The following is a 27684-nucleotide window of genomic DNA, read 5'->3' as shown; positions in this document are numbered from 1 at the left end:
GGGATCCCACCAATTCTATCTCGTAACCCATGACGTTACCCATGAGGACCCATACGTCTGTCGTGAGATGCTCCCAAACATGGAAAAAATTTCGGAGACGTCCTCCCACTCGAGGATGGAAAGAAGGGGTGGTTAGATTGGTACTCACCGTACGGTCGTCTATGAGCCCGTCGTGATCCTCTGGAACGCCAAGGTCTCGCCCTTGAGGGGAAGAAAGGCGAATACTGCCGGAATTCCCGGGTGTCATCCATCCTGGGTGGAATGGAGTGAGCGAAGGAGCCTCTGGAGGTTCGTGATGAACTGGAAGCATTGCGGCCGGCCAGACGGACCCTGAATTTCCCGGCCCTGGTGGAAACCCGGTTCTGAAACACCCGTCTCATGGATGATTGGGCCTTATCCAAGGCGGTGAAGGCACCAACAAGTTTCCCGAGTTCTTTGATGAAGGATTCTCCAAATAAGAGACCCTGAGCATCCTTGCCTGCTTCTGTCAGAGCAAGGTTGACCAATTTAGGTTCCACCTTGAAAAGTATGGCTTTGCGCCTTTCAATGCAAAAGGAAGTATTGACATTTCCCGCTATGCAAATAGCCCGCTGAATCCCCCCTAAGAGGGTATCGGGGTCAATTGGTTCGCCCGTCTCTTTGGCATGAGGTGCCAACTCAAATAATTTGGTCAAAGGACCAAACACATCTAGGTGTTTGTCCTGACAAGACTTAAGGGCAGATTCTAATCCCTTCCTGGGGTTCCATCCGGATTTGGCTAAATATAGGGCCATTTTAGTATCTACTGTAGGAGTCTCGCAAACCTTATTGGGGACAATAGGTCTCGGACATTCAGCCCTGAGTTTGTTTCTGGCGATCTTACTGAGAGGCCGCCTGACCCACTTTTCTAGGTACTGGGCGACAGGCCCGGACTGGGGCAAAAAATAGGCCCGGGCATTTAAGCCCGAGCAGCCCATATTTATTTATTTATTTATTGTTAAAGCCCACCCTTCATGTACCATCTTTGCATTTACTCATTCACACAAATCATTAACACACTCATTAATGCAGTCTCACAAATCATTCAAGCAATTCATCCACACATGAATTCATTAATTGTCATACGCATTCACACAATTCATCCACACATTTATTCATTCATTCGTATATGCATTCACACTACGCACTCTCCCCATTTTATCTGCCCCTTCTCACTATGTTCCCCCTTTTCACTATGTACCCCTTTTCACTATGTACCCCCTCTCACTATCTATCCCCTCTCCCCATTTCTCACTATCTAACCCCCCTCCCTCACCCTACTTTGTTGTCGGAGCAAGCAGCAACTGCGGCCGGACCCGCGGCAGGACCAGACTAACTGGGCCTATGCGGCCTCTACGGCCGCATTAACGCAGGGCATAAGGGGTACCTGCCCCTTAAGCCCGCCGCAACTGCGACCGGGTCCGCCACTCTAAGGGGCCGGGAAGCCCCCACCAGGGCCGGCCTTAGGGGTCTGCGGCCGCACAGGGCTTACATTAAAACATCGGGGGGTTTTTTAACTTTATTTTTTTAACTTTATTTAACATCCTCCATGTTAAATAAAGTTAACAAAAACTTTATTTAACATGGAGGATGTTAAATAAAGTAAAAAAAACAAACCCCGATGTTTTAATTTAAACCCTGTGCGGCCGCACACCCGTAAGGCCGGCCCTGGTGGGGTCTTCCCGACCCCTTAGAGTGGCAGACCCGGTCGCAGTTGCGGCGGGCCTAAGGGGCAGGTGCCCCTTATGACCTGCGTTAATGCGGCCGTAGAGGCCACATAGGACCAGTCAGTTCGGTCCTGACTGGGCCTATTTTAAGGTATGGGCCTGGAGCTGCAGCTCCATCAGCCCCTAAGTTTGCCCGATTGCCAGTCCGGGCCTGCTGGGCGATATGAACCGCCGGAACCCATTCTGCCGATCTCGGGTGATGGAGGCCCTCCGGGTCGAAAAGAGATTCGCCCTAGGGGTCCAGAATTCCCTCTGAGGTCGGAGTGACGTGAGAGACCCGTTGGTCCTCTTGATTGGCGGAACCAGGTTCCGAGGAATGCAAAGGTTCCTCATCCAAATCCTCATCTGCGTCAGAGGACACGTCCGACCCTGGCCAAACCTCCTCTGTGGAGTCAATCTCAGAATCAGAATCCTCGGGGAGCGCCTTTGCGCATTTCCACCGCCGCGCCCGTTCTGCCTGGCGCGGATAGGCTCTCTTGCGTGCTGGGGTCACGCCATCTAGGGCGGCATATACATCACCAATCTTATCAGTTCTGTAGGTTGGAGGATTAATATGTTTCTGCTTGGTCAGCGCTTTCTCATGCGTTGCCTCAGCAGTTAAAGTTGAGGAGCGTGGGTCAGATGAAGTGAGAGGGACGTTGTTAAACTCTCCCTGTTGACAGGATGTGAGGGCCTGTGCAATGGAATGGGATAAGGTGGAGGTCATGGAGCCCATGGCTGCCAAAATGGCCTCAGACACCAATTTTTGGAAATCTCCATGATGTGCTGAAAAGGATTCACCTCCCTCAATATCCATAGACAGCATGTGTTGTGGATCTTCCCCTGTAGGGGAAAAAACCTTCTCTGCCTGCTGAGGTATATCCTGGGACTTAGGCATGATTAATGCGGGAAGTAATTCCTCAGGCACTAGGGAAAAATATGCCAGGGAAGGAAGATGCACCAGGATGGGAACTTACCCCTTCCCAGGAGATAAAGAAACTAGAAAGGTAAATCACTGAAATGAATCGACTGACAGGTTCACCAGGGTACCGGCAACGAATAAAGCAACTTGGCGCGAAGAACCGCGAGGCCGGCCGCATACGACAGGACTCGAGTGTTTAGAACTCCAAGCTCCTGAATGTATGCAGCGGCCACGCGCATGCGCCGGAAAACAACCGAAACACTTACGGAAGTGGTATAGTGCCGAAACAGTCGTCGTTAAAGTGGTATAACAAATTATATCCTATTTACAAAACCCCGCCCGGTTGCTACCGAAAGGTCTGAGGAGCAAGGACCCACAAGAGAGACAAATTCAGGCTGAAAAATTCTACAAACAGAAGTTCACATAAATAAATTTATCTGAAAATAAATTATATATACATAAATTATATATATGCATAAATTAGATATAAACAAATATAAGACAAATGCACTGGATGTACTTATCTGATCCAGTGAGCAGCAAAGAAAGAGGAAGTTTTGGAGGAGGAGTTTACTATTATAATGGATACTGGGTAGGGATTAGCTGTTGGGGCCACATGTTAAATTTTACCTTTTACCTTTATTCATATTTTGCTGCTATTTTATTTCAGTAAAGAAAGAGTTAAAGCAATAGGAGCCTCCGTGTCTTGTTATAAAATTAATACTTACTGGGTTTGTTGTGTCAGGAACCACAGATCTGTTACATCACACACGAGATAAATGTTAGTCTATTTCATTAGATATAGCTTGGTGTTTTGTATTTCCTTTCTGTGTGAGGTTGTATGTTTTTAAATGGTTAATGATAGATCATCATCAGTTTAATGGGTTCTGACAAAATATTTGTATATTTAAGTAAAAACATTACTTTTCCTTTGTAATCACTGTTAGGGTGCTAAAAGGGCTTTCCCACTAAACATGGCTATTTTAGGATGATGTCCTTTGCCGCACCCACCTGAAAATAAGAGTTTGGAAGACACAAAGGCAGAATGACCAGGGTCACATTGGAAATTAACTCTTTAAAGTTAGTTAATGCGTCAATTGTAGAGCAAGTGTACTTGGCACCAGGTACTAAGGACCGTAGACTCACCAAGTCTTATCCATGGTAGGTTACACGCTCTGGGAGGGGGGGCACCTTAAGGATGCACTTCGCTAACCACTTATGCAGTCAGGTTTCTGTTCTTTGGGCTTTAGTTATCTTGTTTTGCATCAGGTCAGTAAACTATATTATCAACCAATTCTTAGGGCTTTCCATTGAATTTAATGATCTAATAACCAACAGTTACAGAATAGGTGCAGGAACCTGGGGAGATATCTTCTCGATCATGTACTCAGCCATCCTCTATAAAACTTCAGAAAGATTGAGAATGGTAGATTCTTGCCCCATAGCATGTTTCTGTGTAACAATATTAGCAGCTGCCTATGACTAGGCTGAGAGGTCTGGGAGGCAGGACTCCCTGTGATGCAAAATTAGGGGCAGATCGCCTTACTGGGCTGGTTACATAGAATCTCTGATATCCCCAACTGGCCATTTAACCTGTGAAAGACTGGGTCTAGTCATAGTATGTGGTATCCAGCACACAGGTCCTTCTAAGCAGATCGCTGCGGTATGATGTCATACGGATGACAGCTGTAAATGTATGTGTGGGGGAGGTGCCCTGGGACTGGCCTAGCTCAGCACCCAATGTAAATACACAACTGGATAAAAGAACAGGTAGATTGGTGAATTCTAAGCTATATCTTCATGTGAGGAGAGAAAACCCCTATAGTTGGGTTACTAGCTGCTCATGTTGAGAATATATTTGAAGGTACTTCTGGACAATCGCCATAGCAGGCTCAATGTTGGGTACCCACTGTGTTAACCACCATTCTGCACAGAATGTATTACATGTGTAATATATATCGGGATCAAGAAATATGGAAATATGAAAAGGCTGTACTTGAAGAACAACCTTCTATGTTCTGTTTAACTGAACAATGGAGACACATTTGAATATTGACAGTTCGATGCAGACATGATTACAAGTCAGTAAGTATAGAAGTGATTTATAACATGGCCAGAGACTCCTAACCCCCAAAGAATACATTACAGCGTTGTCAGCACTAAATGTTTTTAGATCTAAATGAGGATATTACACTGAAGCATATCACTACCATACTCTTGGCACAGTCCAAATAAACTCTGCTTATCGGAGATCTACGTGCAGCATATAAACCATCTTTTACTAACTGATCGTCTCGAAAATGATGTCTTGCAGATGGTAGAATTATACATGAGTGCAGTAGTCCTTTGAGAGTCCTATGGTCTGCTTTGCTTCTATATCCCATGATATGGCTTCTAACTGAGGCATTGCTACCTGGGGATGCGCATGCTTTGTTTCAGCAGTTAACCCTTACTCTGCTTCAGGTCTTTTGCGTTCTTTTCCCCCACGCCTGTGTTGTATATACTTCTCCTCTCTCAAACCAATACCACCAATTGATATGCGTGGATAATAATCCGTTCTGCGTTGTGTATTAATGATAAATGTAATACCCGTGTTACCTCCTCCAAGAACTAACATATAACCGTATCCCCTTTTCCAGATAATATATATGTCTAGTTCTACTAAGGTTTTCTGTTACCTCCTCCAAGAACTAACATATAACCGTATCCCCTTTTCCAGATAATATATATGTCTAGTTCTACTAAGGTTTTCTACCTGATATTACAATAAAACAGCCAACCCAAGATTCTTACCAGAGAGAGAGCTTTAATTAGAATCTACCCAGATTAATGTTACAGCAAAGACAAAACCAGAGTTACAGTGATATACAGAGGACAATCATTCATACCACTCACAAACATCCCATCTATCTAATATCTGCTGCTAAGTGTGTATGCTGTGTGGGTGATGTGCCAAGGGTGAGACTCACCAAATCCAGTCTCTTTTTATGTGTTTCTACAATGTCTTTTTAAGGGATTTCTCTATTGATGTGTAAATGAGATCCCTGTCCTGCGTTCCCAAGACCCCACCGTGTGATGTTATTGACTTGCTATGTTTCCCATGCCTATCTCCAGGTGATGCATTTCCTTCCTTCTCTACATAGTGTGTAGGTGTGATATCTTCTTACAGCTGTCTTTCCTGTTACTTCCCCCCTAAGTTGCTTGCAGCTATCATACATACATATATACACACATAAACTTAATCAAGCACATATTAATTACAAATATACCGTATTTGCTCGATTATAAGACGAGGTTTTTTTCAGAGCAAATGCTCTGAAAAATACCCCTCGTCTTCTAATCGGGGTCGTCTTCTAATCAGACCTCAAATAGAGTCTGATTAGGAGACTAAGATCCAGATCCCCCGCACCGCTGCAGGGGACCTGGATCCTCCTGTCTCACCCCCCCCCCCCCCATCATACACACTTACCGGTGCTTCCTGCTGTATTGCCGGGGCAGCGGGTTGACGTCTACGCGATCCGCGTAGACAACGTCCGCTGCAGCCGGAAGGAGGTGTGGCTAGCAGCGGGGGTTGTCTGCGTCCGTCGCGTAGACCTTCCCCGACTGTCAGAGATCTCTGATCTCTGACAGCCGGGGAAAGTATACGCGACGGACGCATACAAACCCCCGCTGCCAACTCCACCTCCTTCCGGCTGCAGCAGAAGGCGACGTCAACCCGCTGCCCCGGCTGGAAGCACCGGTAAGAGAGGGCTGAGAGGGGAGAGAGGGGAGAGAGGAGAGGGGAGGGGGGGGAGAGAGTGTGTGTGTGTGTTAGTTAAATGGGGGCATAGGGCATTTCTGGAGTGGCGTTAAGGGGGCATTTAATAGAGCACTCTGCCTCCTGAAATGCCTTATACCTCCCTATATGCCACTCTGCCCCATAATATGCCTTTTAACCCCCTAAATGCCAGAGTGGCATATAGGGGTATAAGGCATTTCTGGAGGCAGAGTGCTCTATACAATGCCTTTTAACTCCCTTAATGCCACTCTGCCTCCTGAAATGCCTTATACCTCCCTATATGCCACTCTGCCCCATAATATGCATTTTAACCCCCTAAATGCCAGAATGGGATATAGGGGTATAAGGCATTTCTGGAGGCAGAGTGGCATATAGGGGGTCAAAAGGCATACCATGGGGCACAGTGGCATATAGAGGGTTAAAAGGCATATCATGGGCCACAGTGCCATATTGGTGTGGCAAGCCTGGGGGCAGATGTGCGTAACTGGGGGACAGGCTGGAAAATACAAGAAATAAAAACAAAAAAAATATTTTTCTCAATCATAGCTTTTATTAAAAAAAATAGTTTACATGAATTAACATTTACTGGTAAAACTTTTTTCCTTTAGGGTCGTCTTATATTCAGGCTTTTTCTTTTTTCCTAAGTTAATATTCAGATTTTGGGGGGTCGTCTTATAATCAGGGTCGTCTTATAATCGAGCAAATACGGTACATACTTTGTATTTATCCCAACAGTCCTATGGTCTGCTTTGCTTCTATATCCCATGATATGGCTTCTAACTGAGGCATTGCTACCTGGGGATGCGCATGCTTTGTTTCAGCAGTTAACCCTTACTCTGCTTCAGGTCTTTTGCGTTCTTTTCCCCCACGCCTGGTGCCGTTCTGTCTTTCTTTATCCGTATTTTATCATTCATCCTTTCTCTCATTTGTAATGACTTTTCCTGTTATTCTTTCATTTGTGGTTTCTTGCTGTTTTGCATATGTTACCTGTTTATATTCTTTTGATATACATTTTGTTTCATGTTCCTTAGGGTTAATGTGCCACATTTTGTATACTTTCCTGTTTTTTTTGTTGTTTTACAGGACTATGGCTATCCTTTATATATAGATTTATTGAATTTCTTACTTTATACCGGTTTTGATGCTCTCATTCCTGTTAAGCAAAGTCATATATACCATATTTGAATTTGGCAACAAAATAATGTAGGTATGGCTAGAGAATTATTTTTAATAGGCATAAGCCGAATAGGCATATTCAATCAGCCAAACAATTCTACTTATAGGTTTTGACTCTTAGGTTTAATATTCTCCTATTGCTTGCTACCTTCACACGCAGATATCCTAATAGTGCCTTTTCCTTTCTCCTCTGCCTTCACTAGCTGTTATTTTTGTGTATGTTGTTTTGGTGATATCTTGGTGTGCTGATTCTCTCATTCATTGTGTATAAAAACCACAGTAATGTGCTGTGACCTCGTCATCTTTTCAGTAAGTGGTTTATTCTCCCAGGTTTACCTGGCATCGGCTTAAGTATTCACCTTGTTTTCCTTGGGCTCATCTTGAGCCAACCTGCAAGTTTTGTTGCTACCTGGAGCTCTAGCGACTCTAGGACTTTTGACCCTGAAAGGCAATAAAAAGTGGTGCTTCTTGCTGCAAGTAGATATAAAAACAAATTGCAATCCAAACATGTATATTTGTACGTGTATCTATTAGGAATGCACCGAAATGAAAAATTCTGGAGCGAAACTGAAAATGACCCCCCACGCACACAACTTTAAAAAGAAAAAAAAAATGACACCATGTATATGAAATATTTTATATTTCACAATCACACTCCTATCATGCCCAGGCAACTAGTACACACCAGGAGTGTGATTGCGGCATGTTCGGCCACTGATATTTCGGTGCATCCCTGGTATCTATATAGTGTGTGTATATATATATGTATGTAAAATGAAGGTAGCTTATAAATAATTATATGGCTTGTGCCAGAGCTTATGCAGGACAGCCGACTGTGGATTAGACACTCCTTATGCAAACCTTTAAGTTAACGATAAGGAGCACAAGCCATTTCATCCACAGAGAACCGGTCCTGTCCTCCAGCGGTAGTTGTGATAACCACCAGCACATGTGTGCATATCACATAGATGTCACATAGATATGTTTACACCAGCAAATCAAACCGCAGACGTATACTCTACTTCTTATACCACTTATTTGCTATGCCTCCATTTTTTAAAAGCTGGTTGATATGCTAGTACAAAGGTGACTAGCTGGTTAAATAAAACATATTATTGTATTTGCTCAGTAGATTTTTTCCCCCAGAGCAAAAGCTCTAACAAAACAAAACAAAAAAACCTCATCTTATATTTGAGGTCGACCTGGATCCTCCTCTCTGGCAACACCACCCCCCCTGCTTCTATGACAGAGCACCGGCGTGATATGACCTCCCGGGGCTCAGTCGTCGAAGCCCCGGCGGCAGTACCGGGCAGAAGCGGAGGTTTACCAGCTGCCCCAACAGGCACCAGGGAGTCTGGAGACCGGGGGCTAAGTCTGGGGATGCATTGGCAAGTTGGGGGGGCAGAGTGGCATGTAGGGGTATAAGGCATCTCTGGGAGGCAGAGTGACATATACATGGGTATAAGGCATATCTGGAGGCAGAGTGGCATGTAGGGGTATAAGGCATTTATAGGGGGAAGAGTGGAATGATGTGCATAACTGGGGGGCAAATAAAAGGATAAAAACAAAAAATGAATTTTTCTCATAGTTTTTATTACATATGAAAAAATTGTTTACATGTGAATGAATATTTACTAGTAAAACTTTTTTCCTTATATTCAGGCTTTTTCTTTCCACTGCCTTGTGATATCCCATCTGGATTATTGCAACTCCCTACTGCCTGGTCTCCTCTCCCACCTATTACTGCTCCAATCCGTCCTCAAGACTGCAGCTACACTCATCTGCTGCTCCGCTCTACTGCTCCCCATTCTGACCTACAGAGCCTTTAACATCTCTGCACCCCCTATCAGTGGCGTCGCTACAGGGGGGCAATTGCCCCCCCTAGGTTATTCCTTGCCCCCCCGCCGAATTTGAAACCCCCAGGACAGTCCTTGACTGCTAACGACGGCATGGTGCCGTCGCTAGCAGTCCCAGTCAGGTGCTAACAACGGCACCATGCCGTCACTAGCACTATCTTACCTTGATGGAGGTCTGTGGACCTCCATCACCACCTACCCCGGCGATCTGCCCCTCACACTGAAGGGCATCACCGGGGCCACCCGATCTGCCCGGTGACGTCTCGCGCAATTACGCGATGACGTCACTGCGCAACTTTATTAACAACTGACAATTGTCAGTTAAAGAGGTATGGGGCATGCTGCTTAGATGCCTGTATCTCAGGCATCTAAGCAGTTACATACCCCCAACAAATACCATTGGAAAGGTAATCGCCTCACCTTTCCAACGGTATATAGATTGTAAAAAAAGAATAAAAAATATTAAGTTAAAAAAAATAAAAATGTAAACAAAATGATTTGGGGGTCTCTTAAGGCAGATAAAAAAAGATCAAAATTGCCTAGAGACCCCCAAATTAAATTATTTAAACATAAAGTAGTTTGAACTTAAAAAAAAAAAAAAAAGTTTACGTATTCTAGCTAAATGATCACTGTGGTAGCCAATGTTACCACAGCGATCATATAGCTATAAAAAGTCACATTACCTTTTTAAAAATGGCCGATACTAATTTTTAATCCTATGATCCCTTTGATCATGGGGTTAAATTTAGCCAACGGTAGAGGGAGGCAATTTTTGAAATCCTGATGAACTGCAAATATTATTAAAATCAGCCATTTAGCCTGTGCGGTATGTGAGTAACCATATCATCCCTGGAGCGCCTTGCATTACTGCTCACGTAGGAAGTTAAATTATGGCACAAAAAGTACACATTTGCAAAAACCACATCCCTTGGCGCATCAAATGAGGGGCTGCATGTGTCTCTAGTACAAACCTGGAGTGCGCAAGACACAAATGAACATGTCGCTATAGTTAGAAAAAACATATTTTCAAGCCAAAGCGACATATTCCATCATTATTTGTGCACTCAACTTTTGTCCTAGAAATACATGTAGCCCCTCATTTGAAGCTCCAAGGGATGTAGTTTCTTAACATGGATGAATTGTCTGAATGAGGGAGAGCATGAGTTAATGTGATTGTGTGTATCATAGATGTATAAGGAAGGGCAAAGATGGCACTAGCAGGATGTTTGAGCCTTGGGGAACAGGATGGCACAGGCAGGGTGTATATGGGGAAAAAGATAGCAAATCTTATGTGTGTCATCTGGGTGCTGGCCAGGTTCTATGTGGGCAGTGTGGTTGGGGTGTGCAACCTGTGATCTATGCCTGTAATTTAGGGGTTTTAAATATACCTTTAATGCCGTGTTTTTATGTGAATTCCAATTGATCTGTACCTACAAAGCTTGGTTTGTGTGTTCTTCTGTAGATCCATATCTGCTATACTATGTTTCCATACATTATTTATGTATACCTGCAAATACAGGGTTTGTATGTCTTGTTCAGTTGATTAATACCTGCAATGCTGTTTCCATGTATTGATTTGATCTATACCTGCAATGCTACATTTCATATATTATTGTATACCTGCAAATACAGGATTTGTATGTCTGATTCTGTTTATTTGATATATACCTTCAGTGCTGAGATCCCAAGTGAATTTCAATTGATCTATACATGCAAAGATGGGTTTGTGTGTTAATGTGTTGATCTATGCCTGCTATCGGCAGCAGGGTCTAATATTTATATATATATTTATATATATTTTTATATATATATATATATATATATATATATCGGCAGCAGGGACTAATATTAGGCCCTGAAATCATTTAGTGGAAAAGTTAAGGTATTGTGTTGTTTAAAGGATTTCAAGGATTAGTCGTACTAAATGGTGGCTTCAGGCTTCCCATGTTGAATGATCAAGTATTGTATTGTCCAATAACAAAAGTATCATTCCATAGCACATTACTTTTGGCAATATATATATATGTGTGTGTGTGTGTGTGTTTTTTCAGTGGTATGATTTAATGGTGGAAATTATTAATGCCCCCCAGTTTGACTGTGGTATCTTGTGTGCCCCCCCTATATATTGTTTCTAGAGTCGCCACTGCCCCCTATGTCAATACCCTCCTCTCCAATCCTCCCATGACCAGCGTCTCTCTTCTACCATCATTATTCCCACTAGATATCCCCATTCTCCACCCCTTCTGTGGAACTCCTTTCCCCGTCCGACTTTCTCCCTCGTACGTAACTTTCAAAAGCTCTCTGAAAACCCACTTTTTTCGAGAAGTGTAAACCTTTACTCCTAACACTCTCGGCCATCATCCTTATCAAGCCATGTAAATGACCAACAATCTCTACAAATCATCCCGATTTGATCATCTCATCCCAATCCAAGCCACCCGCTTCTATTTTTTCACTTCCCCCTCACCCACCGACTAGATTACTAGCTTGCAAGGGCAGAGCCCTCTTCTCTTTTGCTAGTTTGTTATTGCGTGTGATTTTAAATAATTCTGCTTATTGTAATGGCAATATGGAATCTGCTGGCGCCATATAAAAGTAATGTAAGAAGTGCTGCGTATCTTGTTGGCATCATATAAATAAAACATAATAATAATAAAATAGGCTGTCTCCCTGAGGAAACATAAGCTCACTGTAAGCATTCTCCTGATGAATGGCACATAACATTTATTGAACTCCAGCCCTATGTGGCTTGTGTCTAGGGCTGTGAAGTCTGATCTCACAGGCACAAAACTTAGAGAAGGGTTTACTGGAAATGTTCTTTTCACATCTGGTTTAAAGCCTTTCATCTTGGTCCTCAGCTCAGTTTGTGTTGATTATACGGGAGGAAACTTCTCCTTCCTGGATTTTCCAAACATAAAGAACAATTTATAAAAATATTAGTACTTGGAATCAATGGCTTAAAATCTCCTCGTCTTGTCTTTTTTCCCGACGCAGCTTCTCGTCGGTTTTTTGTTGTACTGTCACAATAAAAAACGATCCGGCAACAATATTACTTTTGTACTTGGCGTGTTGTAAACGAGGCCGTGTAACGTGTTGGTATAGTTCTCATTATCAGTAATACAGCTCATCTATCATTCCCACTGAGAAGTAGTCTGTTTGCATAGGATCGCTTTACCCTTAGGGCTCATATATCGCTAGCCTCCATTTATTAACTAGAAGAACATGCACTAAACATCACATCCACAAGAACATGCACTAAACATTACATCCATCTGAGATATTTGTAGGTCGAATAAGTGAGATGAATGAGAACCAAATGTGAATGCAGTAAAAGGGACATTGCAGGCTCTAGAAAGGACATTTCATTCATTCTTTGCTTCTCTTCCACCTGCTGTTGGGGTATTAAGTACCAGAGTCAGACTGGCCTACCGGGAAAGCTTACTGATGGGCCTATTGCCCCGGGGCTAGTGTCCTCCATGTCCGTTCTCTGAGGAGGCCGGTGCTGGACAGATCTCGTCTCTGATGCCGCATATCAGTCTTCAGCGCTCCCTTACAGTGTTTGGTTTGTGGTCCTATCCAACAACACCAGCGCTGCATATGATGTCACTGCGTACATGTGTATGCGTATACATATATATATATATATACATGTGTGTGTATGTATATATATGCGTATGTTGGCATGTATGTGTATACAAATATGTTTGTATATATGCGTATATATCTTCCCAACAACTGAAGCCCAAGCAAACTTTTGCTAAAAGATTTCACTCGAGCTGCCCCATATCTCTGGAATCTACTCCCAAGGAACCTTCAGCATTCATCGTCCCTCCTGACATTCAAGAAACATCTCAAAATTCAGAGAAGCCGCACCATCTTAGCTGCTAGAACCTCCTTGTTATTGATACAACCACCACACTACCGCTCACCCTTTCTCTGTGCCTTATGTTTATCACCCCATTCCCTCAAGGTTGTAAGCTTGCAAGCCGGGCTCTCTCCACCTAATGTATCGGTTTGTCTTAGTCTGTCAATTCTCGTCTTGTCAGACCCCTTGAATTTATGTTTTGTATTAAGCGCTGCGTAAATTGTTGCCACTATATAAATAAAAGATAATAATAATGTGTATATATATATATTTGTATGTGTATACATGTGTATGCGTGTGTATACAAATGTGTTTATGTGTATGTATACAAATATGTTTGTGTGTGCATACGTGTGTGTGCTTGTGTACACATGTAATATAAATGTGTGTGTATGTATACATATATATGTGTGTGTGTATGTATACATATATAATATATATGTGTATATATACATACATATACATAATATATATGTGTATGTATACATATATGTGTGTATATATGATATATATGTGTGTTTATATATAATATGTGTGTATGTGTATATATATGTGTGTGTATGTATGTGTATATATATGTTTGTGTATGTATGTATATATATATATATATATATGCAGAATAAAAGAGAATGAAAAATGTAAAAGACGGACAGGCAAGATAAAAGAGAATGGAGACTAAAACAGAAGGAAAAAGACACAAGAGGAAGAAAGCAGAAAAGATAGGAAAAAGGTGCTCGCTAAAGGCGGGAACTGCAGGGACGGGGCCCTTCCTGTGTAATTGCTCCAGTGCCTAAAGCCCCTAACCTGGAGGCGCCATAGATTTCAATGCATCCCCAGCCTTGTCATGGAGTCAGCTATTTATATGAACATTGGTGTTGCTGTTCGGACACTGCGACCCCCAGGCATTCTGAGTTCCTAGTAACGGGTGGCTTCTGGGGAGAAAGATGGATGCGGGCACTTTTTATCAAGATCAACCTTAGTTTAGGCGGCTGTGGCTCCTTGCTACAATCTATAATAGATAAGAACTGCGGCCAAGAAAGAGTTAACGTCCCGTCTCAGCGAGGAGCATGCGCACTCAGCCCTCGGTCTCCTTAGCAACAAACCGCGTGCCGGGTAATGTAAACAAACCTGGTGAGGCTCCGGTGGTTCTGCAGGGCGCCCGGTTACCTGGGGAGGTGAGCACCGAGATGCATTTATTTGTTTGGGAATACCGAAACATTATATAGAGAGGAATATCCTCTGCGTGCACAGACTAGTCATTTACTGAAGAGACCGGGAGGACCGGGGCATGTGTACTTATTCAGTTATTCTTACTCTGTCCCTGTTATCCTAAATTCTACCAAAATAGTGGTCCTCAAAATATTTTTTGGGCTACAGGGGTGGGTAGGGAGAGTTCCCCCCAGCAAACGGGTGGTAGATGAGCAGAAGAGCATCCCGGCAGAAGTAGCGGAGCCTGATAGACATAAAGCTATTGTGAACAAGGCCAAGGGCTGGTTAAGGTCAGAGTCTTAACATCAGGAATAATGGACGGGCTAGATGGGCCGAATGGGTCTGTTTAGCAGAGTTACAAAGATGGTCTGGGATATGTGATGAATGTAATGTAGAGACGAATATACTGAAGATTAGGGCAATGCCACGGAGAATGTAATCACAGTAGATCGGGTAGTCATTGCACTTTTCGGCAGATATAACAGTATGATTGTAAATTGATGGATACAGTGCTGTGAAAGAATATTTGTCCTTTTCCCGATTTCTTCTATTTTTGCTTATTTGTCAGATTTAATTGTTTCAGATCATCCAACTAATTTTACTATAAGACAAAGTCAGTAAACACAAAACACAGCTTTTAAATGATCATATGTTGAAGGTAAAGACCAAAAAGACAAAAGACAAAAACCTTTATCACCCATGTCCCTCTAAACCTGGTAACCGGTTGCGCTACCCTTGGTGGCAACAGCTTCAATCAAATGCTTGCGGTAACTGGCAGTGAGTCTTTCACATCCCTGGGGAGGAATTATGGTCGACTCTTCTTAGCAGAATTGTTTTAAAGCCACGCCACGGCATCTCAATTGGATTCGAGTCAGCACCTTGACTAGGTCCCTCCATAACCTTTGTTTTGTTTCTTTATACCCATTTAGAGGTGTCTTGCTCGTGTGCTTTGGATCATTGTCCTGCTGTATAACCCAGCTTTAGGTCATGAACAGATATCCTGATCCTCCTTCAGGATTTTCTGGTAGCAAGCAGAGTTCATGGTTCCAGGTGTTGAAGCAGCAAAGCTTTGGTCATGAAGAAGGCAACTGTAAGACAAGGCTTTGTGTTCCTTTGGTCAGCAGTGGTTTTGACCTTGAAACGCTCCCATTGTTGCCATTTTTGTACAGCCTCTTATTGTGGAATCGAGAACTTACCTTAACTGAAACAAGCAGGGCCTGAAGTTCTTTACATGTTAGTCTTTGGTTCTTTTGTGACCTCCTGGATGAGTTGTCAATGCGCCCTTGGAGGTATTTTGGTAGGCCGGCCACACCTGGGAAAGTTTCAAAACTGTTCCAAGTTTTCTCCATTTGTAGATAATGTCTCTTGACATGGTTCCCTGGTGCCCTAGAGCCTTAGAAATGGGTTTGTAACCCCTTCCAGACTGATAGATGTCAATGACTTTGTTTCTCATCTATTCTTGAATTTCTTTAGATCGTGGCATCATGTGCTGCTCTTTGAGACCTTTTAGCCGACTTCACGTTGCAAAACAGGCTCTGCTTAATTGAGGTTTAGATCCAACAGGGCTGGCAGTAATCATGCCTGGGTGTCTAGTGAAATTGAACCCAATTATCAATTACATTTTGTTAATGGGTTGATTTTGTTTGATGACCTGAAACATTTCATTGTGATAAGTAAGTAAGAATAGAAGAAATCGGGAAGGGGCAAATACTTTTTTCCCAGCACGTACATGGGAACATGATGGGCGTCAGACAGATCTCCACACCTTTCAGTAGTATTCATTGATGTCGTGTTGGAAGCCCACCCAACAGATGCAGATTTTTTGCTCCTAATCTATTTTTTGAAGATTACTTTCACACATTTTATTATTAGTACACCTGAACTCAAATAACATGGTAACATTCATATTGTTTCATTTAAATATATTGTGGGGTACATATATACACAAGTACAAAATAGTACATATAGGCTGGTTATTATTGTGTATTGTACGTGGGGGTGATGTTATTACTACGGAAGATGACTGCTTGTTATTTATCTAGTTTATTAGCCATAACTTTTTCTTTATCTGACCATTTAACAGGACAAATAATGAACAGATCCACTTAGCGGTGCTTCTCCACATCAATTATGGTTCGCCTAACAGTGGATCTAATCGCTAAAAGCAGGAACCGCAAGGATGAAACTCCTGCACAGCGTCTCAAGAGAATAACTCACTTGAATTTCGCAAACAAAAATATTGATGACATTGTAGGTACTTTTGTAATCTTAATACTCCATGGCTGTTTTTATTTTTTTATATTACCGTATTTGCTCGATTATAAGACGAGGTTTTTTATAGAGCAAATGCTCTGAAAAATACCCCTCGTCTTATAATCGGGGTCATCTTATAATCAGACCTCAAATAGGTCTGACTATGAGACGACTAAGATCCAGATCCCCCGCAGCTGCAGGGGACCTGGAACGTCCTGTCTCCCCCCCCCCCGCCCCACTTACCGGTACTTCTGAGTCCCCGGTGTGGCGCTGGGGCAGCGTGTAGATGTCTACGTGATTCGCGTAGACCACTTCCACTGCAGCAGGAAGGAGGTGTGGCTAGCAGCGGGGGTTGTCTGCGTCCATCGTGCAGACCTTCCCCGGCTGTCAGAGATCAGAGTTCCCTGCACCCGTGCCGGCTACATGACAGGGAAGTCAGAAGCACCGGTAAGTTTGGGGGGGCCGGGGGAGTGTTAAATGGGGGGCATAAGGCATTTCTGGAGGCAGAGTGCTCTGTGAAATGCCTTTTAACCCCCTTAATGCCACTCTGCCTCCAGAAATGCCTTTTAACCCTCTATACGCCACTCTGCCTTCTGAATGCCTTAAACCTCCCTATATGCCACTCTTCCCCATAATATGCCTTTTAACCCTCTAAATGCCAGAGTGGCATATAGGGGTATAAGGCATTTCTGGAGGCAGAGTGGCACATAGGGGGTCAAAAGGCATATCATGGGGCACAGTGGCATATAGGGTTAAAAGGCATCACGGGGCAAAGTGGCATTTAGAGGGTTAAAAGGCATATCATGGGGCACAGTGGCATATAGGGGGTATAAGGCATTTCTGGGGCAGATGTGCATAACTGGGGGGCAGGTTGGAAAATAGAGGGAAATAAAACCAAAATATTTTTCTCAATCATAGCTTTTATAAAAAAAAAATAGTTTACATGAATTAACATTTTACTTGTAAAACTTTTTTTCCTATAGGGTCGTCTTATATTCAGGCTTTTTCTTTTTTCCCTAAATTAATATTCAGATTTGGGGGGTCGTCTTATAATCAGGGTCGTCTTATAATCGAGCAGATACGGTATTTATTTATTTATTTATTTGCTAAAAAGGGTTTTATCGATATTTTTATCAATTTGTTTCTTAGTTGATAATAAATTCTTGTATTGCAGTGCTTTAGAATGGGAGTATATGTAAAAATGACATATTTATGCAAATTGAGGTATGAAGAAGCTAATCAAGACAACACATTTTGTTTATCATGACACATCATGGTTGGGCAACCAGGAGTCAGCAAACATCTCAATCCTATGTAATGTTAAAATTGTTATTGTTACTTAGTTCGTGTATATTATATATATATAGAGAGAGAGAAAGTGTGTGTATATATATATATATATATATATATATATAAAACTTAACTTTAACCCTTTGTCTTTTAGTGGCTGTGATGCCAAAAAAGTCACTTGTGTTTAGAATGAATTTATATACAAGCTGCTACTAGTTTTCTACTTGACTATAAAGCACATAACTGAATTTTGCTACATTTAATATTGAGACGATAGATCTAGTATTGCGGCTTCTTAGCTTTCACAGGCTTCTGTTCCCGGGACACTTCAACTTTCACTCTGCCTTCCAAATGCATTACGGTGATAGCTGTCCTCCTGGGCTCCTCAGCGGTAACAGTTTGATTCTACGGCCTGTAATTGCTTTGTTAACCTTGGCTTCTTCACCTCTGTCAGCTGCATTTTTCCTGTTATTTCTGTAAGGTTACAGAAGTTACCGGAGTCTTTCGGAGATGGTTTTATGAGACAGGCCGTTTTATATTTAAAGGCGCATTTAATCATTATATGCCTCGAGGGATCGGAGACACTATTGTTAAAGTTGCTGTTCCACTAATGCTGCTGAATTTAACATCTTTAGAACCAAATACTGCTTTAGAAGCAAGTTCCTAGTAGTGTTAAATGCCCAAACCCTTCCAAGAAATAATTGTTTTTAAAAAAAAAAAATGTTTTATCTTCTGTACACATTTTACACAGATGTATTATTATTATTTTATATTTTTAGTTTCATAATTAATTCTTTTTTTTGTTTCTCCAGGAAGATTTGTCCGTGTGCAGAAATCTCACAGTACTATACCTTTATGATAACCATATTACCCACATCAGAAATCTGGGATTTGCATCAAATCTGACACATTTGTATCTGCAGAATAACTGTATTTCCTGCATAGAAAACCTGAGTGGATTGAAAAGACTTGAGAAACTGTAAGTTTTTTGTTGCTGTGTAAATATAATATATGAGCGTTCATTCTCTCTGCAGATGCTTTTTGCCGACTCTACACCTTTCTTACTGAACCACTGCAACTGGTATATATACACGGACATACAATAATTAGTGCAATACTGTTAATATGTATATTATCAACTTAATAGTGGCTGGACAATCCCAGGATCTTGTAAGCAATGTCTTTGCTGGTGGCCATTTCTACATTTGGTTTATAATAAAATTGGAATAACTTATTATTTTATGCTCTGTATATATTATATATAAAACGTTTTAAAATGTGGTAATGTCAATTTAAGTATGTTACATTTTGTTTCTATGAGAAATGACAGCATATGCCTTGATTTATCATTGAAATGTGCTCTTTTTGTTACTGAGTGGATAGTTTCTTCTTACTGTTATTTAAAAGTGGCCTTTTCATAACAGCTTCCAGTCTTCTGGGATGGTTTTCCATAAGATTTTGGAGTTTCTGTAGGAATTGTTTCCCGTTCATCCAGTAGATCATTTGTGAGGTCAGGCACTGATGTTGGATGAGAAGGTCTGGCTTGCAATCTCCGTTACAGTTCATCCCAAAGGTGTTTGATAGGGTTCAGGTCAGGGCTCTGAGCGGGACAGTTAAGCTTTCCCACATCAAACTCATCCAACCATGTCTTTATGGACCTTGTGCACTGGGGCTCAGTCATGCTGGAATAGAAAAGGGTCTTCCCAAAACTGTCCCCAAAAAGTTGGAAGCAGAGCATTGTCCACAATGCATTTTCTCCAGCTCCTCCTTGCTTGAATACTTTGGATGTTTTTTTTTTCTGGCTATCAAACGTTATATTCAATTTCCTACGTGCTTATAGTATTTATTTTGCCTAAAAATATGTTATTACATTTTTTAAGGTATCTGGGTGGTAATCACCTCACAGTTATCGGGGGATTAGAAGGCCTCGAAGAACTGAGAGAACTACATATTGAAAATCAGCACCTTCCACCCGGTGAAAGGTTATTGTTTGACCCAAGAAGTCTCCATTCCCTTGGTGTAAGCAATAAAAAAATATGACGGAATAATATGTCTGTGTGAATCAGGGCTATATATTAAGGACTGTAGTATATACTTATGTTAGTTTAGGACTGGTTCCCACCCGCTTAATTATCCTTTTATTAATATTATTAATACTTAATAATTTGGCACTAACATATTCAATAGCACTGTACAAGGGTGATATTGAATAATAACATGTTTACAAGCAGAACACACAAAGGCCATGCCTGCTATAGCTTACAGACTAAAGGCATTTTTCATAAAGAACATTTCCCGTGCTACATTGCAGTCACGCTGACACGATTGAATGTCCACTATCTGTCCGTACATTGTCGGCTCCCTGCCAGTTCATCAGCTAAAGTATTAATTACCATGTATTTTAAGTAGAATGTATCATTATTTTAATAAGTCCTTGTGGAACATATGATAGTATGCCCACACCATGACAAACTGGACAGCATTACAGAATATTATTGGAGTAATGTGTTTTCATGGTAAAATTATATTTCTTCCAATAGAAGTCACTTTATGTCCTGAATGTCAGCAATAACAATATTGATGACCTGAAAGAGCTGGCAGTGTTGGAAAATATAACCCATTTTATGGCTACAGACAATCAAATTCAAGAAATGAAGGTAAAACCATAATATTTAGTAATTATATTAACTTGCAATGCAGTAAATATTTACCATGATTGCAGATTCACCTTTTTTTTGCAAATTGCATATCGGGAATACATTTTATCAGACTTGAAAGGAATACTGTGCCAGTGAACCCACATTATTCAATAAATGTGATAAGAATTTGTGTCAATCTGGACATTTCCAGTTTCAGTTAATTTAGATGTACTGTAGTTAGTAACCGGATGGGGTAATATTAGAATAGTACAGGGATGTTATGAGGATGTCAGGAAAAGGTAGGAAGAGTCACACAGACATCAGGAGAGGCTCATAAAGATGGATTGCACACTGGAATTCCCATGATGAAGAAGCAATGAACTTCTATGGTTAATTGATTCTTTTCTCATACATGCACCATATATTTGAACAAGAGGTAAGGAACGGCAACATGTTTTGTGGTTAACATTAAGTGACGAGGTGCACAAGCGATATTTCTTTTATAACAAGAAATATTTGTTGAATACAAAAGAGAGAGTAGAAGGTTGCAGTGTTTCCATGATCCACTTAGAAACACACTTGTTCACCCTTCAACCACTCCACTGTCCAACGCAAGATTCTCAACAAAGAATACATGTTAAAGCACTACAAAAAATAAATAAAGTACTTACTTCCAGAAGAAGCTGCAGCCCCAGAGCTGTAGTGCGAAATCTCTGTGGTCTGACATTTAGCATCTTTGGCAGCATCTTCTGTGCAAGCGAGGAGAATAGGAGATAACAATAGCAAACTAATATTCTGGTCTGTCACCTTTAACCACAAACCAGATAGTCTCCAAGGTAAATTACTTTTAAACCAAATGTCTCTGACTAGGCCATTCGACAAATAAAATTCACAAGCTATATGTAGTTTAGGTGACGTTAATGATGCTAAACCCTGTGTGACCGTTCCCCTTGACCCCTAGAATGCCAGCTTTGTAAATAGAGGCACTCTAAGGTCTTCCATAAGCGATTGCTACAAGAGATTGCTAAACATTACTTTTTGTAGTGGAGGTGGGCAGCTCATCGGCTGCAAAGCAGATTGGTGGCTTTCCCATACTTTCTTTGTTGCATGTCTTGCATATTTAAGCACACTAAAGGGGAAAGACTTGTGTTTCAAAGACCAATCAGCATCTTCTCTAAAATGAAATTTTTTTTAAATAAAATGAAATTGAAATGAAAATATTAAATTCAAATTAAATATCCACATTTAGGCTAATACAACTACTTGTTACCATGGTAACTAATGAAAGAAAGAAAAAAGCCCCTGCTGCCAAGTCACCTGTTGTGAAATCAGCTGGTCAGCGTGCAGGAACAAAAAAAACAGATCCCTGCTAACAGTTCAACCATGCTTATCCATATATTAACATAAGGTGTATATATATATATATATATATATATATAGACTTTCAGAGTTTTTGATGACTTTAGAAACCGCTATATTATTAAACAAAGTAGCAACATCCTTCAATATTATATTATCTGTTATATTATCTGTTTTATTTGTTCATTAGTCAAGCACATAAGGAAGCTAAAAAAGTTTAAACAGTCAATATTTAAAATCCATAAGGTTTTCGAGATACTGAAGCCGTAATTGAGATGGCTTCATCTTCATCATGACTGATAACGTATTCAACCTCTGCCCACTATTGATTATTGCAAAAACGTAATCAAAAAAGATGGATTAGATTTTTTCCTGTTTTAGACAGGGACCTGGATACAAACTATAGATTTTTTTTCCCACAGAGATTATGACGAGCAGTCAAACGGGTGACAAATTACTGTCGGAAGTCATTGCTAAGGATCTGAGCAAAACATTTCCAATAGAAATTACACCTCATTGTTCAAATACAGGTTCATAAATGAGCAATGTCAACGAAGGAGAAGGCTATGGCCAGTGTTACTTCCCCTGTGTACGGCTTTTGATGTAGTCTTCAGGATTTCACGGTAACTTCTTAGTGATGGACTGACATGATCATTTATCATACAGAGACTGCCTAAAAAAAGAGCACCCGGTCCCTCTAGTAATAGTTATTGAAAGGCCAAGAAGTGAGAGCACTTTATTAGAGACAGGAAGGCAATAAGCAGCCAGAGCGTATCCAAGAGGTGGTCATATTTCACGGCAGGATTAGCGTATTCTAAAATAAACATTCAATGGGCCCGGTATGTTCTGGGTCATTTATCAACTGAGTAGCCCTTAGCAAGAAAAAATGCTTGAGTGCGGCAATATATTTATCAAACGCAAGTTCGACAAATTGTGCATTTCTTTCCAATGTATCATTTTCTCCTTTCTCTGATGAACATTATTAATCTACAATCCACAAAAATAAACAGTGCTGTTTAAGATAGTTTCTGGGCATGTCACGCATACAAGAACCGCAAGATGAAAAGACTGATATTGGCTTCATGAAAACGTTTCCCCCACTAGTGAACTAGCTGTTAACATATTAAACTCATGTAATATATTAAATATGTGTCAGTATATAAGATTGTTTAATTTGCAGACCTCGAACTGTGTAAATTGTAATGTAAGTACGGGTGAGAGGAGTAGCTGTGTATGATTAGGAGGACAGCGTCTAGTGTTTATTTTTGGGTATGGAAAAATATACTACAGACTACGATGAGATATGATGAGCCTTGGGTATCAAAAGCTAGTAGCAAAAATGTCATCGAAAATGAAAACTCTGCATTAGCATAAAAAGTTATATTTTTTAAATATTAGTTTACATTTTTTATTTTTTTTTATTAAAGTCATAAGACTAGTTTGTCTACTTTCTTTATTTTATAACCTAAATATTCTTAACTATTGTATGATGGATCAGTGGCACAGCCACTAATAAACATTTCTGCGTGAAAGGAGAAAACTTGCAAATGTCACTATAAATTCCCAAAAAGGGGCATCCTGATGCATTAGTAACAATGTGCAATCCAATCATCCTGTAAATGTATTTCAACAACACATTCATTAACCTGATTTGTATTTTGTTTCGAGGTATAATGTAAATACAGGATGCAATAAAATATTAATATATAGTTATCCATGATGGTAATTTGGTCATTCAGCACATAAAAATACACTTTTTATGTAAAGAAGGCTTTAATGATCTTCCAATACGTTCAGTTGCATTAAAGATATCACTGATTTATCACACATTTGTTTATCAGTCAGGATAACATTTAACTGTTTCCCGTTTTTTGGTTGTTGTTTTTTTCAGGATCTGGAATTTGTTTTGAGCAAATGGACAAAGATTTGGAGAATGGATCTGAGTGGGAATCCAGTTAGCGTGAAGCCAAAATACAGAGATGAAGTTATAGTTCTCTCAAAGACTTTAGGTATGTTAAAATTAAGTCACATTTTCAAAAGCAAATTGCAAAAATTGGGAGCAGGACTAAATTTAGGAACACGTGACTAGTAGAGTCATATATGTTGCATAGAAATTCTGGGGCAACGCAGCAAGATCTCTTTATTTAGAGACTTCAAGGTCATGTTACACATATTTTTCCTGTGACCTATACCAGCATAATGTATAGATCTTTTTATGCTATAATTTCACACTCCAGGTAACCAAATCACACTACAGTTCTATTTATTGTTTGATTTTACCGCTCAGCTTTTGAAACTCACCAAGAGTCCTACAAAAGTTAGAGAGCTAAAGGCATATCGATGGCAAGAACTACCAGACCATCTAAATACCTAAATACCAAATATCATCTGGAGTCTTGCGTTATCGTTATGGAGCAAGAATAGAATGTATGCTATTTGTGACATCAGTTGAATTTCACTTAGTCATTTTTAAGAGCCTAAGTAAATCCTCATAAACATTGACCAAATCGCAGGAGCTGTCGCATCCAGAAATCCTATCCACAGTGTTCTTATATTGGGATTTCTACATTACTAACAAAAGTTACCAAACTGAATAATGTGTCTGCAATCTAATCTAGCCCAAATACAATGTCATGTAACAATAAAACACTCAGCACTGTACCATGCTGCGGCATATTAGGCTTCCGTTTTAACTTCTAAATCTCGACCAAAGTGGCACTCTTGGTTAGACCTTGGCCGTCTCTTCCAAGAGCCCAAACCCCTGCAGCAATCCCATTACTACAGGATGATGATTACAAGCCTGAATCCCAAGAGCAAACGGTGTCACAAACCTTCCAAACATAAACTGCCACCATTTTTATTACTAGTATCAGTTTAAAAGGTTCACAGAGAGCTGCCTATTAGCCATTTGTATGTGGCTGTTCTAACAGGTGAGGAGGCCCTACGTACAATCTAATGAAAGTCTATAGAGTAACAGACTTCATTAGCATTGCCATAAAGAATCAGCTCAGTGTGATTTTTAAACAAGGAAAGGCACCCAAACCTACAATACTATATACAGCACTGGATTTTATATTTTTTTCTGTAGGAGTTCCCCTTTAAAGACTTATTCGAGTAGAACGGAAGGACTTTCAATCCGTCTTAGAACCTACATCCAGATGTGAATAGCTATCAATCTGTTACATACCCAGGCCCCCCAGCAGAAGTGTGTATGAGTCCTATTAGTCATTTTAAACGAGGTGCTAGGAGAATGGAGTGTGAGAGCACAGCGAGTTGACACAAACGTAAAGCTATTTACTGGAACTTAAATAATGTAAATATAATTGTAGACTTAAATATGATCGTTAATGTCTAGAAAAAAACATATTGAGGGATGTAAAAAAATCCTTTCAAATGTCAAGCAAAAAAATATCTTCTTAACAAACAACTTTATTAAATACCCTTACTTGGTACGATGTAAGAGTACATAGCATCTGTGTATTTTTTTAACGTTCTGCGCTAAGCACGTATATTATATATGAGTTCGTATTATGGCCAAGATTTTGCAATAGGCCCTTTTCCCATTTTATGACATTTTAAAACTTGATTCTTCAGGTATTCTGAATGTCATAAAACAGAACCAGTGATCCAGCTGACCTAAAATAATAGGGTTCTGAGTTATGTTACTGACTGTATTCAAAGTCTCAAAGTTTAAATCTTTAAACCGTAGCATTAAATGAACTGTGAACAAGGTCTTATTTGGGAATAAAATGTAATTAAAGAATGAATATTTGCATTGTGTCTTTACCTGTATAAAGCCCATAGGTATGGCTAATACATAGTTATGGCTACATGTTAATACATAATTATGGCTACATGTTAATACATAGTTATGGCTACATGTTAATACATAGTTATGGCTACATGTTAATGTGCCAAACCAGCTCGGTGAAGAAACAGGGACTTCTTGTTCCCGAGACACTTAGCAAGCTTACTGGTAGTTATGGAGAGAAACTAGAATTGGGAAAATTGTGGCTTCTTCATACTGATATCACTATTTCAATAATGTGTATTCTTCCCCACAGAGATCCTAGATGGTAAGGAAATAAAGGAGATGGCACGCAAATTCTTAATTAATTGGAAAGCATCACGGGATGCCCGGAAGAAGAGTCACGAGGACAACCTGGCAAGCCAACCAGCCTACCCACCTCTATGTAAGCTATAGATATATATCTATATATATATATATATATGTGTGTATGTCTATTCTTCCTAGCTTTAGTTCACAATGTTAAAGCTTCTAAATATTTTGTAAATGATAAACCAAAATCAGGTTTAGGTCAGTTATATTTTACCAGTTTCTATACAAATCCAGACTTAAATGTACAGTGCAATCTGAAATAACGGATGAGTTATTCACCCCCAAATTGACTCCACCAGAAGGCCATTTCAGGCACCTACTGCACTTTTCTATAGAAAAAGAAACGCTTGCAAGACTTTCCCCTAAATCGGCTTAGTCGGAGGTAGTGTTCTAGCAGATGTAGCTTGAGAACAGCTATAGAGGTAACCATTGGCTATCAATATCCCACCCTCTAATTTAAATGTCTTAATCAGCCGTAAATATTTCACGTATACTATTTTGAGCATGTGTATGTAATATACCATTATGTAAGTATCTGTTCTTGCCCTTACGCAGCTATATCAAAACACATTTAAGTAGCATATGTTTTTATTGTACACTGCAGATGGCTTTGAATATCCACCATCCCTTGTGCCTCTTGGATATCAGTATCCAAAACATTTAGATAAGTATATGCTGATGACTCAAAGTGGACTGAAACAAGTTCCCCTCCAAAATTCAGTGGGAAAAAGAGTCATTAACATCTCTGAAGACATTCGGTGAGCTCTGTTTCTTTTTAAATGCATGATCTTAGACTTGACGAACTTGAAAATGGGTTTCCTTATCAAGTCTGCCTTATTGTAAACTAGCACTAGGGGCTTCTAGATATGTGTCGGGTTACGTCATCTGCAAAGTTTATGGCAGTCTAACCAACAACAAAAATACACGAATTGCTGACGTGATACTTAATGCATAATTCTTGATTATGATGTCATATTATAGATTTAAGGGAATGTGTATGTAAATACAGTATAAAAACAGAATGCAGAAGTAAACGGTACAGTATGCAGGGCCAACGTAGCTCTTCTGCGCAGAAAGACATACACAGTTCGGCTGCATAATGGATACTTATAGCGATAAAACGCTTCATATTCACCTTTCATGTGAATGTGGCCCATTGACTGAGCATCTTGGATTCTTTCTAAGTGAAATTTCCTTGCAAAGTCCTACCAGCGGCTGTGAGCAGATAATAAAAAGTAGATCTAATCCCTGACAGGAGTACATTTTGAAAATGTTACAATGAAATAAGTCATGTAAATATATTCCCGTTAAAGATGTATAAATCTGTATAGTTTATCAAAACGCTGCTCCAGTATAAACACGGTGGCGAGGAGCCGGCAGACGATCATTCTTGTGTTAGGTTTCTCAATAGCTTGTTTGTGTTTCGACCGCTACATTTATTTGGGTTCCTCTTTGAGTATTTTGAGCTGTATTCGCAAGCGTAGGTCGCCTTA

At 40.4% G+C, this 27684-nt stretch overlaps 1 protein-coding gene across 1 annotated transcript; it reads left to right on the top strand.

Annotated features, from left to right (window-relative positions):
- The first annotated feature begins 16660 nt into the window (after positions 1 to 16660).
- Positions 16661 to 27337, top strand: LOC149305455 (protein phosphatase 1 regulatory subunit 42-like). The gene is made up of 7 exons (XM_089477518.1): positions 16661 to 16780; positions 18886 to 19052; positions 19954 to 20092; positions 20614 to 20730; positions 23963 to 24080; positions 26136 to 26246; positions 27312 to 27337. Exons 1-7 carry the CDS (start codon positions 16661 to 16663, stop codon positions 27335 to 27337), a joined length of 798 nt encoding a protein of 265 aa, XP_089333644.1.
- Positions 27338 to 27684: the final 347 nt, after the last annotated feature.

This window comes from Sceloporus occidentalis, unplaced genomic scaffold, assembly GCF_023333645.1.
Source record: "Sceloporus occidentalis isolate IW3139 unplaced genomic scaffold, rSceOcc1.0.p SCAF_11, whole genome shotgun sequence".
NCBI lineage: Eukaryota > Metazoa > Chordata > Lepidosauria > Squamata > Phrynosomatidae > Sceloporus > Sceloporus occidentalis.
Note: the sequence above shows the minus strand (reverse complement) of the source record. Positions and strands in the feature narration are given on the sequence as shown.

Bases quoted from the DNA above. Each gene is read 5' to 3' on its own strand.
- LOC149305455 (XM_089477518.1), top strand. From the start codon at position 16,661: ATGGTTCGCCTAACAGTGGATCTAATCGCTAAAAGCAGGAACCGCAAG. The intron at 19,053-19,953 runs GTAAGTTTTTTG...ACATTTTTTAAG, and splicing joins TTGAAAAGACTTGAGAAACT to GTATCTGGGTGGTAATCACC. The intron at 24,081-26,135 runs GTATGTTAAAAT...TCTTCCCCACAG, and splicing joins AGTTCTCTCAAAGACTTTAG to AGATCCTAGATGGTAAGGAA.